The 13,819-nt window shown below is 40.0% G+C and overlaps 1 protein-coding gene across 7 annotated transcripts in view; it reads left to right on the top strand.

Annotated features, from left to right (window-relative positions):
- Positions 1 to 13,819, top strand: part of PIGN (phosphatidylinositol glycan anchor biosynthesis class N) — a 106,967-nt gene that overhangs the window by 69,804 nt on the left and 23,344 nt on the right. For all 7 annotated transcript variants that reach the window (XR_008746427.1, XM_005243708.4, XM_055799372.1 and 4 more), the window contains 3 exons: positions 592 to 683; positions 6,176 to 6,287; positions 12,243 to 12,351. Coding sequence is in view for 6 of the 7 variants with exons in the window: in XM_005243708.4 (XP_005243765.1) it covers positions 592 to 683; positions 6,176 to 6,287; positions 12,243 to 12,351 (313 nt within the window). In the remaining variant the exon portion in view is untranslated. The remainder of the gene's footprint in view (positions 1 to 591; positions 684 to 6,175; positions 6,288 to 12,242; positions 12,352 to 13,819) is intronic.

Below are 13,819 nucleotides of genomic sequence, written 5' to 3'. Positions count from 1 at the left end.
TTTCAGGAATCTGAATCTGACTTGAGCTTGAAAACTTCAAGTTATATAGCTTTTAATGTGTTTAGAATAAACTACCTGGGATAGGTTTGGGTTTTTTCCTCCTAGCAAAGAATTTAGAGAACTACTTAAACAGTTACAGTGGTTAAATCAAATAGCATTCAGATTCAAAGACTGGAAAATGTTACCATATTGCCAGAGAGCAGGTGTTAGTTAGCTGCTGCAGACTTCTGATGAGATTAGTTTTATTCCTTTCCTCCATAAGGTTACTTATCATCTTCCTGGTGACTGCAACGTCTGTGAAAGCCAGGCTTTGAAAAAGTACTTTTAAGTATAAGCTTAGCTTTAACTCTCGTTGTCTTTGATAGGATTTTGACAGCTGTGTAAATGAGATTTTCTTTATTAAAGTGGTGTAATACCAATGGCCCTGTGCTCTTCAGTTAATTTTACTCTTGATAGATGCAGGGTTTTTTTTGCCTGTGGGAGATGCTAGTAGCTGTTAGTAATTCACTGAAGTATTTTTTTCTGATTAGACAATTGTCTGTCCATGTGACCTCCAAAAAAAATCCCATTTGTTTGTTGTTCTTCTTTTAGACAAGAGCATTGATCTGGACTCTTCTTTGTGTGTTCCTGGCAATATTTCCTTTAATGCCTGTTGTAGGAAGAGAACCAAACATTCCTCTGGTGTAAGAATCTCATTTTGTTCCTTAATTTTTTTATTTCCCTCTTTGATATTAAAAATTTAGGCTGCCTTTTGATGTATAGATATGAGGAATTGTATTATTGAAGTCTGGCTGGGACAGGTATTGAAATTCAGAATTTAAATAACATGATTATAAAGACCTCTGTTATTCACTAATGTGACTTTTAATTCTTTTGCCACATCCGTTTGCTCTTTGTGTTATTCTGTAATTTCTTTTTGAGAGAGACATTTCTCAGAATAACAAATTTGCAAATTTTACGTGAAAATAAAGGTCATAATTAAAGGAGGAGCGTCACTGGGTTGAATACATGTTAAATAGCACTGACATGTATGAATAAGAACATTTATTCAAAAGCAGTTTTCTTTGACAGCACCTTTCTGAATTCCTCCATCTAACTTTAAATAGTCTGCCTTTGAATAGCACTTTGCACCTAGAGATGTTAAGGAAAACAGAACAAATAGAACAGGCAGATCTCTCTTCTTCCTTGGCATCTCTTTTTGTCTCTTCTTTTTCGACTTCCACTTCTCTGTTCTGCATTTTCTGGTGTTGCTTGTCTGATTTCCTACAGTTGTTGATGTGCATCTTTATCATCTGTCCCTCTCCTCTTGTGAGCTACCCTTTCATTATACAAGCATCCTCTGATATCTGGATGCAATCCGGGTGGTTAGCCTGAAGGCGCTGGGCTTGTGTTCTCATTGTAGTTACTGCAGAGGGAGACTTGACCTAGACTGCAACGGCTCTTGCTGCTGCCTGGTGTGCCCCATCAGAGCCAGGGTACCTGATCCTCAGTAAAATCTGGGATTTGAGCAGTAATATATGGTTGCTGGTAGAATTATGAGCCCTAGTATTTCCAAAATTGTTGACATTCTGCCTCAATATTTTCCACTGTGATTTAAATCTAGCTATTGAAAACCCTTCTTAGTCTTGATGCTTGGGCATGTTAGAAATATTAGGACATACTTGCTTTGACTGTATTACAGCCTCTCAGCTGTATATCAACTGTATATGCACGTGTATATATTTCTGCTGGTCCAAACTGCATTCTTTTTATTATTTAGAACATTTTAGCACAGCTTAGAAATAAAAATGGAATTAAATTACCTTGAGATCTTCCTCCCTGACACTTCTTTACATTCACCTTACCCAAGCTGCACATCTTTCTCTTTGTTTTTCTAATAAAACATTGTACCTCTGGAACAGTTTGTGCCTGTCTGAATCTTGGCAAGGGACTTCTGACGCTAAAAAGTTTTGAAGGAACAATTAAAATATATGTATATGTGACGCTTCAGGATATTGAAGATGAGGAGGTGCTGGGACAGAAGATACAGGAGGAAGAGTTTAGAGTGCCAGTGAGAAATGGATGCATTTATTAAATCTGTTCTTGAGCTGTGGCACTGTATGTCACATCAAGGCTTCTTCATCACATTAATAAAACTTGTATGGTACAAACAGGGAGCCTCTGATTCAACTCAGTCATAAAAAGGAAGCATATAGGAGGTGAAAGCAGGGTCAGATGCCCCAGGAGCAACATAGAGACACTGTCTGAATATGCAGGATAGGTTAGGAAATCCAAAGCTCTCTTGGAGTTGAATCTGGTATGGGATGTAAAGTGCAACAATACAGTGTGCAGCAGCAAAAGAAAGACTAGGGAAAATATAGCCCTGCTATTGATGGGGACAGGAACCTGGTGATAAAGGACTGAGGCTTTCGTTTGTTTCCATCTTTACTGGTGAGACTGGCCATCAGGAATCCCACCCTTCAGACTGCTGAGACCTGCGGGAAAGCCTGGAGCAAAGAAGACATAAACTTAGAGGAAGAGGATCAGGTTAGGGAACACTTAAATGAATTGGATATGCATGAGTCTGTGGGCCCTGATGGGATACACTCAGGAATGCTGAGGGAGCTGACCAGTGTCACTGATAATCTGAAGAGTTGTGTCAATGGCTGGTGGGAGAGGATCCTGAGGACTGGAAGAAAGCAGATGTTGTCATTGCTATTTTCAGGAAGGGCAAGAGGATCCAGGAGACTACAGGCCAGTAAGCCTCACCGCAATCCTTGGAAAGCTACTTTAGCAACTAATCGTGGAAGCAAACCATTTCTAAATATGAAGGACAAGAAGGTGATTGAGAGTAGTCAGCTTGAATTTATGAAGAGGAAATTATACTTTGCCATCCTGGTAGCTTTCTAAGACAAGGAGACTGGCCCAGTGAGGGGAGAGCAGGGAATATTGTTTATTTTGACTTCAGCAAGGATTTTGATACATTCTCTGTCATGAACAAGTGGTTTAGGTTAAGTCACTTAGAAAATCCATCAAAGGTATGAGCAAAATGGTTTTAATAGGAATTTGTGGGAGTGCGACTTAACAAAGTTCAATGCAAGGTTTACTCTGTTACTTAGTATATAGATAAACCACACAAAGAAGAGTCGAGTTAAAATTAAGCTGGAATGATTTACACTGAGTAAAGATGTAAAAGGGCAAGGGAGACCCTCCCATTGAGTCATGAGGTTCAGAGCAGACCCCCTTGCTTTCTAAAGTCTTGACAGAGCTTAGGTGCAGCTAGATCCAATCCTAATCTCAGACTTGATCAGCAGTTTATGCCTAAAAGATATAAGGAATATTCACAATTTAAGGATGATCATAGGATTTTAGCAGCACTTAATCATTTACTTATTTATCGTTTATAAAGTGAATCAAATAGGATTTACTTAAATTATAGAAGTGGTTTAACTATGGATTCAATGGTAATACTTTTATTATACTTAATATCAGGTTACTAAATTCATACACACATGCACACAGACAAAGGAATAGAAGTATAGAGATATATGTACAAAGGTATATATACCTGTTAAAAGTTTCCCTCAGGTTCAGTGAAATATATCGAATGCCTTTGCCTTTCTCAACAGCCAAAGGGTTGAGCCTTGAGAGGCAGGAAAATCAGCTCAAGCTCTATTGTCAGCTTCTGGTGACAGTCCTCCTGGTATCGCAGACTTGGGAGTTTGTGAGCTCTGAGAGGCATCCCGCTTAGAGGCAGATGCTGTTTGCAGCCCACTGCAGGAGAACTCAAAGGGCCTCACTTACAACTGCTGCTTGTAGGTTCGAACACGGTTGGCTTTAGTCATCAGTAACTTTCTGTCCTGGCTGCAGTCAGAGTTGGTAATTAATGGAGGGTTTTTTTTAAATTCCACTGACAGTGGTATCGTACCACTCACAGTCATAATAAAGAGCATTCTCGAACTTGTTAAGGGATGTTCAAGGTTGTCAGGTGTTGGTGGTGTGCAGATAAGGAACGCTTCTCGTACAGCCGATAGTTTCCCACCTCGGCGTGCTAGTTACTAGTACGGTTCAGGGATGCTTTACTGCCCAGCTCGTAACACACAGCCTAAGGCCTAATGGGGATTCCTGAGAGCATAGAGCAGCCCAGGGAAGGGAGTGAGATAGACCACCATGGTCTTCCATAACATTTTTGTACACAAAATGATGATGTAAAGGCTAGATCAGTGGACAGTGAGGTAGACTGGAAACAGGCTCAACTGTCAAGTTCAAAAGATTGTAATCAGTGGCACAGAGTCCAGCTGGAGACCAGTCACTAGTGGTGTACAGCAGGGGTTGGTACAGGGGCCAATACTATTTTAACGTCTTCATTGCTGGCTAGATGATGGGACAGAATGCACCCTCAAGAAGTTTGTAGGTGATACAAAACTGGGAGAAGTCGTTGATGCAGCTGGTGGACATGCAGCCCTTCAAGAGGACCTCAACAGGCTGGAGAAATGGGCAGACGGGAAGGTCATGAAGTTCAAGAAAGGGAAGTGCAAAGTCCTATGCCTGAGCAGAAATAATTTCCGTGCACCAGGACAGGCTGGGACCAACTGGTTTGCCCATAAGCCAACAATGTGCCCCTTGCAGGAAAGGCTGGTGGTATCCTTGGCATTACCAGGGTGATGATGAAGGTGATTATTTTTCTCTACTCAGCCCTGATGAGATGCGTCTGAAAGTGCTGTGTCCAGTTCTGGGCTGTCCAGAAAAAGAGATGTGGGCATACTGGACCGAGTCCAGAGAATGGCCACTAACATGAGTAAGGGATTAGAGCATCTGTCACAGAAGAGCAAGCAAGAGCTGGGGCTGCTTATCCTGGAGGAGAGATTGAGTGAGCTGGAACTGGTTATTCTAGAGGAGACTCAGGAGGATTTTATCAATGTATACATTTTTTGGGGAGAGTAGTAAAGAAAACACATTCTTCTCAGTGTCCAGTGAAGAGACAAGAAATGGGCAAAAGTTCAGATACAGGAAATTCCATTTAAATATAAGAAAAGACCTTTCTTTATAATGAGGGAGGTCAAGCACTGGAACGGGTTCCCCAGAGAGGCTGTGGAGTCTCTGTCAGTGGAGTTACTCAATGCCCAGTTAGACATGGCCCAGTTAGACATGGCTCTGAGCAGGTGGTTGGACTAGACTGATCTCCAGAGATACCTTCCAGCCTTCATTCTGTGAGTAGCCTGCAACCGTGTTCCTATGTTGGTTAGGTCACTACTTGAAAATTACTATTGAGATACACTTATATAGCCTTATTTTACTGAATATGTGGTATTGGCGCGTTTTTGCGTTATGTCTGAGAAAACACGAGTGGAGTAGTTACAAATAGATATTTTTGTTAGTAGTCTCTCAATGGCGGTGCCAAGGGACAAGTGGAAGCAAGAACTGGGTGGTTTGACTGCTTCCATATCAAGGTTGTAGCGTGGCAGAGAAATACACACAAAAACTGCTGATGCCTTTACAGTCCCTCTGCTTGCTTGATGACTGAAGGGAGACAACTGGAGGTGATACTAGTATTGAACTTCCAGTGAATCTTGTCTATTATTTTGGAACAGTGTCATAATTAGCAATTTACTCAATAATGCCAAGCAGGCGTTCTTTTCCTGCGTTTGTGATGAGTAACAATCTTCTTGTTAGTCTTGCTGTTGCATTTAACCAAAGCTGTGTATTTGATAGCAGTGGTGATGCAATTACCCTGTTAGATGACAAACCTGACGGACCTTGAAGCCACTAACTTTAGATCACTGTTCACTGTTACTGTTTTGTTCATAATATCATTTGGAGGTCATTGAAAGTACCTAAAAATAATGGGCGACAGATCAGACAATTGGCCAAAATGGAGACTTTTTTCTTTTTGCCACTGTCATGAAAAGAGCATAACTGCATATGTGGATGGCAAGCTTATATAAAACAAACAAAACAAAACAAACCCAACACCACCAACACCCCACAAAAAAAACCCAAAACAAAACAAAAACAAACTAAAACCACCCACACTTGATTCTGGATTGGATTTCTAAAGCTAGATGTTGAATTTTCCTTAATGTATGAAGTCTTGACACTGTAATGATTTAATCTTTGTGAAGAGCATTTCTACGAAAGTTTCTTGAACCTTTTCATATTTCCTGGGATTTTATTGTTCTTTTGTTTGTTTTTACAGAATAGCAACTGGTTTGCTGACTCTCTTGATCTCTTGCTTCTCATTGACATCTCTTTGTAAAAGTGGAAATAAGTACAAAAATAATGAAGATCTGAAAGTACATTTTTATCAGGTCAGTTGCTACTTTTCAGTAATTCTGAATGTTAGAGGGTTTTTACATGCAAATTTTTACATACTTTCTAAGAATGTGTTCCTACTAAGGCCACAATTTTCAAGAGGAAAATGATTGTTCCTAAGAGTTTTCCTCTTGACCATTTCAGGAGGACCATGTGCTCATAGTAATACGCATTTTTAAATGTCATCATCATATGTTCCCAAAAACTCATCCTGTGCATATTTATGTGTATTGAGACATAGACATGCATACACATTTTGATGCTCTACTTAGTTTGTCCTGTGTTCAGTCTGTGTATGTGACTTCCAGTGATGTTCGCAGGAATTGTACATGCATGCTAAAGAACAGGCTCGCTGGTTCAGAGGGTTCTTTCCAGTTTCTGGTTGTTCCAGTGGTAGTGCCCAGTGACAGGATAAGGGGCAACAGGCACAAGCTGCAACACAAGAAAGTTCTTCTGAATGTGAGAAAGAGCTTCTTTACCTTGAGGGTGACAGAGCAGTGGTACAGGCTGCCCAGAGAGACTGTGGGGTCTCCTGCTCTGGAGACATTCAAAAGCCACCTGGACATGATTCGGTGCAACCTGCTTTAGCAGGGGGTTGGACCAGATGATCTCCAGAAGTCACTTCCAACCCCAACCGTTCTGTGATTCTGTGAATAACAATGTGAGATTGATACTGTGCTGCTTTTCTGTTGGTTAGATCTTCTTTCAGATGAAAGATGAGAATTTTTATAGCTTCATGAAGTAGGTAGATCTTTTCATAGTAGGTGCTAATTAAGTTCTAGAGAGCTCTTAAGATTCTAATAATACCTTGCATGTCTGCCGTCCTCTTTTTTTTTTTTTTTTTTTTTAACTTATTACAAGATAATGGTTTTATTTTGGGACTGGCTTTATTGGTTGTGACTTAGTAAGTGCTGGAATTTCTTATTGAGCCAAGCAATGTATTCATTATATTAGTGATTCAGGCATGGAGCTCAAATTGGTTAAAAGGAGGAGGGGAAAGAATAATGAATGCTGAAAGAATAATGAATACCTGAGCATGCATGCATGTATAGCGTGGTGGTGATTTCTCTTAACTTTTCCAGCTTACACGTGGAAAAGATGTATCAGTTCCTTTCCTAAGCATTCAGGACAGGTATTTCCAGCATATACTCAGCAGTAGATTTCTCACTGGAATGCCTGAAAACAACTTGAACTGGATGGGGGAGTGAGAGAGCAGCTGGGTGGGCAGCTGGGCAACGTCAGCTCACCACACAACTGCTGCAGCATCTCAGGTGGTGTGACTTTGTGGAGAAGCTCACAAATGATCACAATAATGAAATAGGTCTGTAGTCAAAAAGTAATGCTGGATTATTCTTGAGCCAACTTTAGAGAATCAGGAAATTCGCACACAGAGTCCTGAGATACTTAATTAGATGAAAATGTTCTGCTTGCTTGTTCAGGGAATAAGGTCTTTGTTTTTCTCCCAACATTTAAGATCGTAAAGCTCCTCAAATTGCTCCTTAATCAGAAAATATTTTGCCATAGTGACATCATATTAGACTTTTATTTCGGAAGCTTACTTGGGAATGGAAAACATGGGATCCACCATTCATGCTCTGAGTCAGGAAAAGATTGGTAGGGGACATTATTAAAGAACATTGCAGAGGTATTACACGTGTTTCTAAATAAATAACTTGTTTTGAGATTAGGTTGGTTGCATTTAGTTAGTTTGAAACAGGAATACAAAAGGGAAATGTTTGTCAGAAGACTATTTCTAGGCAACGGAAGTCTCTTATTCTCCTTTTGCTTTTTCTTTTGAGTTGGAATTTTCAGTGGGGACAGGGAAGGGGGTAATCTTATGAGATGCTGGTTTGGAGCAATTTGAGTGCATCAGTTTTGATTTACAACTCCCAGGCAGTTTTAAGGGTGAGATGAATCCTCTAGTCAGATGAAACGAAACATACCAATTTTGCAGTGACAGACAGCGATCAGGGCACTGACAGTCATATACACAAGCACACACTGTCAGGTTCCTGCTTTACATCTGACAAGGGATTTCTTGAAAGCAGGTTTTGCAGCTCCCCTCCACGTAAGCTTTCTTTACATTGTTCCTTTGTAGGCAGGAAACTAAGACTGGTTAACGGTTCTTCATTTTGGGGAATAAGGAGATAGGTTAATTTGCTACAGGTCTGTTGTCTTTGTGTGCCACTTTCCTCTCAAGCATTGACTGAAATGGAAGGGAAAATGTGGTGTCCTTTCCTCACACTCTTTAGTTATGGTTTGCCTTGGGGATTCCCTTAGCCACTCTGCTAATGTCATTTATAGGTTCAGCTCTGGCTAAAAGCCTTTGAATTACACAATGGAGGACTAGCTGGTGTTTCTAATTTGTTACCTCTTAGCCTACTGATCTGGCCAAGCTTCTCTGATCTCTGACTGGGATTCCTTGACTTGTATTTCTTTTTTCTTCTTTTTTTTTTAAATCCTTTTCCTCTTTGTTTTGATGGTGTCTGTGTGCAAGAACCCTCTTTTAAATCTTCTATTTCAGTTCACATCAAATTTTTGCATCTGGTCATTTGGGATGAGATCCATTTTCATACAGGAAATCAAATAATATATCCCAAAGGTTCAAGTAGTTCTTATTTCCCTGAGTCGTTCTTCACAAGTTATTTTGGAATTGCATATGAATAATGACACTTCCCATTTCAGTTTTCTTCCTATTTCAGTCACAGAAAAAGAAGGATTCAGCATCACCTAGGCTTTTCTTTGTCCTTCCGATGAATCTTTTTTTCTCTTCTGAAGATAACTTTCTTTATTGTCCAAGTGAGCTTCCTTTTCCATCTGGGAATTAGCCTGTAGAGAAGATATCATGCTTGGTAAGGAACAAAGCTTGTTCCATTACATTAATTGCTCTCCTTTTGGTCAAAAAGAAACCAGAATTATTAGAGACCATTGGAGCAGGCAAAAAAGCTACCAGTTTGCATGTAGTCCCTCACAGAAAAGGTAATTTCCCTCTCATCCAATCCTGAACTATGTATTTTTGTGTTGGTTTCTCCACGGATGGGACAGAGTGTACACCTTAGCAAACGAGTACGAACCACATACCTGTATGGATCTGAGAGGCCATTTACAGGCTACTCATTTATTCACTGATTTTGTACCTACACACTACATATTCCAACATGGGCATTAGCCTTAAAGAAACAAAAAAGTCCCAGACAACCAAACAGCACGATAAAAAAGATTTTTTTGCAAAAGTATATAAATAAAGACAATTTAAAAAGTAAACATGCAAGCTTGAGTAACTTGTAGCAGAATTTACATTTCTGCTACAAAACCTTCAGTTATGTTTAGACCTAATTTTGAATTTTTGATACATGTACTGTTTGCCTGAGGCAGGCGATACTAATCAACGCCCTCAGTTTCTGAAAACTGTAAAAACTTTCTCAGGTTTTCTCTTGTTATCATTAAATCAGGAATAACACTTTTTTCAGTATTTTGTTTGCTATGGCAAGGAGAGAATTGTCTTTTGGTTAATGCTAATTCTGTCCTCTGGCAAGGTGGGCATTGGTCTCTTTTCCCAAGTAACAAGTGATAGGATGAGAGGAAATGGCTTCAAGTTGAGGCAAGGGAGGTTTAGTTTGAATATTAGGAAATATTTCTTCACTGAGAGGGTTGTCAAGAATTGGAGCAGGCTGCCCAGGGCAGTGGTTAAGTCACCATCCCTGGAGATATTTAAAAGACATGTAGATGTGGTTCTTAGGGACGTGGTTTAGTGGTGGACTTGGCAGGGCTGGCTTAATGGTTGAACTCCACGATCGTAAAGGTCTTTTCCAACCTAAATAATCTGATGATCTTCAAGAAGTTATTAAGGCTTCAGGAATGGTGAAAACAGGATGAACGTAATCAGTCTATCAGCTAGACTGATGCAGTACTTACTGTACAACTTAATGTTTTTGCTGGAGCAAACACCAGTTTCTCTTTGCTATCAGTTTCGTAGGTGAAGCCCAGTTTCTGCTGCACTACTGAAAACACCGTGGTTTCCATTGGTTGATAGGGTTGGACCACGTTATGCCCAGGAGACTTGAACTTTGTGTGGATCCAAGGTGGTCAGATTATTAGTTTTCCTCTCAGAATTTGGAGGAGAAATAAACAGTAGGAATCCATGTCATATTAGTGGAAGTAGCAGACAGGAAGAATGCTTTCAGCCAGCCTTGTATAGGGTCCAGCCTGTGATGCTGGTTCTCCTGCTGTTCTCTCTATGGGTGGCTACATTAGATGCTTAGGAGGGCAGCCAAAGCTGCTGGTGAAAAGGTGTTGGGACTGCAGATGTCAGTCTTGGTTTCCTCTTGTAGCTGTGACCTACGGATGAGTGTTTCTCAGAGGCCTGTTCTTAATGTGTTTTAAGAACAATCTCTTCAAATAAGAGATTTTAACTTCGAAGAAGGTTGTGAAGGGGGAAAGAAGACAGATTCTTAGCTGAAGACCTCAGTTTGCATCCCCGAGTTACTTCTGTGCTTTTCCACAGTCCTGGAGTTGTTGGTGAAAGCTGAGAACAGTTTGAACATTAATTAAACTATGAACACGGGAGTCTCGAAAGCAGATGCTGAGCCCTTCCTTCCCTGGAAATTAACATAAATCTTTAAGAAGTAACTTGGGTCTACTAATGTGCCCAGGTCATTTACACGAGTCTTCCAAGGCACAAGGTGTATTATGGGAGACGACACAAGATGAGTGCAGAGTGACTTCTCCAGTGACCAAGGGATAGCAGGAGGGATTACCAGAGCTCATGATACTTAAAGACATTGAAAAGATGTATCAAAGAGGAGAGTTCTGGCCTGAATACAACAAAAGCATCACAAAGAGACCTGATCAGAGATCTGAAGGAAGCAATTCCCTGAGCTTTTGGAGGCTTAATGCTTTCACCTATCTTACTGATGTCACGCAGAAATACCGGTGACAAGTTCCTGTGGCCTGAAATTAAATAGAAGCAGCAGACACTGAACACTTGTGAAACTGGGCCAAAAGAGGATGCTGACTGCTAAGTATATCCTCTGAGCAGGTACCGCTAGGTATCACTTCATCTGGCAGGGGAATGGCAGCTATTCATGTGGTAAAAAGTGATGGATGTGAACAGTGTAGCTTCTTTGCACTCAAAAAGCCACAACAGCAATTATGTCTTCTAATGGCAAAGTACTTGTGCATGCTTGATTTGCCTTTTAGTGGAACTGCGGAGTTGCGAATAAATAGCAGTAATTGGAAGCTTGACTCAAGTATTTTCTTGGATAATTGTAATCTTTCAAAAATAACTAAGGTAATTTTCCTAAGGTTTTTTGCACCCATTTGATGTCTGAATGGTGTCTCTTGAATTAGTCAAGAAAAAAGGACTGCTTCTCCAAGGCAGAGGGCCTTGCTTGAGGTGGTTCAGACATTTTCATTTGAACAGTCTGCTAAGACTGCGATTTCTTTCCATCTCTCAAAATCCACCTCCAGTCTGCTCTGCTGCTGCTGTCTTTTCTTACAGGAGCTGTTCTGCCCATGCAAAGCTCTTGCCTTACCTACTCCCCCTCCACCCTGTACCTGATCCTGCAGCAAAGCCAGAGGTTCTGCTAGTTCTTGGTGGCTGCTGTTTGAGGACCAGTGCAACATATGTTTTCTGTGGTTTACTCAAGCATTTTAGTAGTTACTCTTGACAAAGAGCCTGTCATGTCAAATCAGTGATCCAGGGCACTTGTTTAAACTGTTTAAAAATAGCACAAATAAACAGTAAGAATAATAAAAATAAAAGCATAGAAGGAAGTTTTAAAAAGCCTAAATTGTAAAAAACTAAAAACACTCAACACTACATATCAGACTTCCTTTCTTATGTTGATTCAGATGAGGTGTTTATACAACTCTAAAGCATATTTACATATTTAGTATGAGCTGGCAGAGATCCATACATTGTGTTTCATTGTCTGATTTCTTCTTTCTAGATGTTGAGTATTGCGCTTTCAACATATGTTGTGAGCAGTACCCATGACAGTCTGAAGAGCAAACAGGGGTTGCCTATATTGAATCAGATTACTAGCTGGATGACTCTAGGTGAGAACATCTTCCCTCCTGAACTTGTATGCTGATAGTTTGTGGGGTTCAGGGATGGGTGGGAGTGATGATACGTCTTTTATTTGACTAATAGTTCTTCAGTGACTTCACTATTTTTTCCGAAGTGAGGTTTTTTGAGGAATGTGTGAGAAAGTCTTCTAAAGTAAGTTTGTAATAGAATGCAAACAACCTTGATTTACAAGTAGCTTTGTCTTTTGGGTTTGGGTATTCTGGAAGACCCCTTTTAGGGATGTAGTGGTATAAATTCCCTTTTTGTTTCACTTGGAGCCAGATAAGGGTGATGTGAGATGTCCTGCAAGCAATCCAGTTAAGCATAGGGAAGTGAGGAAAGGTTGTTGCTGTATTTCAATAGAAACTTGAAGTTGCAGCTGATGGCAGAGACCGTTGGGGTATGGCAGTGTTCTTCAGAGCTGCCTTGCAAAATACCTGTGAGCTAATAATGCTAATGTTATGTTTTATATGTGTTATAACCTAATTATTAAAGGGAAAAAACAATCCATAAATCTATGGATTGTTCACCACACTAGAATTAAAATCTTAGGATGATTAAACAGAGCAAATGTAATTACTACTGCGCTTGTGGAATACAGTAAACCAATACCTTTCATATCTCAGCTGTAAAATAATTTCTGTAGGGTTCCATTAGAAAATATTAAGCATTATTTATCCCTGAGTGATCTGGAACGTGGGATTTGTTCTGGAGCTAAACGTATCCCATGCAAAGACTGATGGCAGCTCTTTGTTTAAATTCCTGGTCTTTACTTCTAGCATAGCTTAATGGAAGAATTATGACTCTTCTTATCTAGTTGCTGGATGTCTTGTGCAGACCTGGACTGGTGACATTGTTTTAACTCAAGCCAGTCTTGTCAGTTTTAGAATGCTGCTTCAGTTTGAGGAAATGGATTCAAGATTAATACAACTGATTGTGATCAGTGCGTGTGTGAGCAGTGCTGTCTTTGTAATGCAGGTGTCTTCGGAGCATTTTACTTTCCATCGTGCTTTTCTAAACTCTTTGTAGGCTACTAAGCTAAGTGGGGATCTCTGTGTGATGAATTCTTTGTAGTTGTAAAGTCGATGAAATCAATGATGTCCTGCTTGGCTTACTGGAGCAGGAATTGAGGGTAAAGGTTATCTTTCTCTCCTGTGTAAGGGTGAGAAAAAAACATTTTTCATCTAAGATGATTTGGGCAGTCAGAGAGGTCTAAAGTTATGAGGAAAAAGTATATTAGAAATTCTCGTTGCTGTGGGTGATGTTTCTATGATGAAAAATAAAGCTAACAGTGAAGTAAACTGTATATACCCAGAAAGTCTACTTGCTGCCACAGTAGTATTGAATATTTTAGCAAAGTCTTTCAGACTGGAAGTAATCATTTTAAGTGAATGTGATATACAGGGTAGGAGCTTTATGTACTTGCTGAAGTTGCTCTAAATAATTAAACACAGAACT

This window comes from Falco peregrinus, chromosome 3 (genome assembly GCF_023634155.1).
Source record: "Falco peregrinus isolate bFalPer1 chromosome 3, bFalPer1.pri, whole genome shotgun sequence".
Classification (NCBI taxonomy): Eukaryota; Metazoa; Chordata; class Aves; order Falconiformes; family Falconidae; genus Falco; species Falco peregrinus.
Note: the sequence above shows the minus strand (reverse complement) of the source record. Positions and strands in the feature narration are given on the sequence as shown.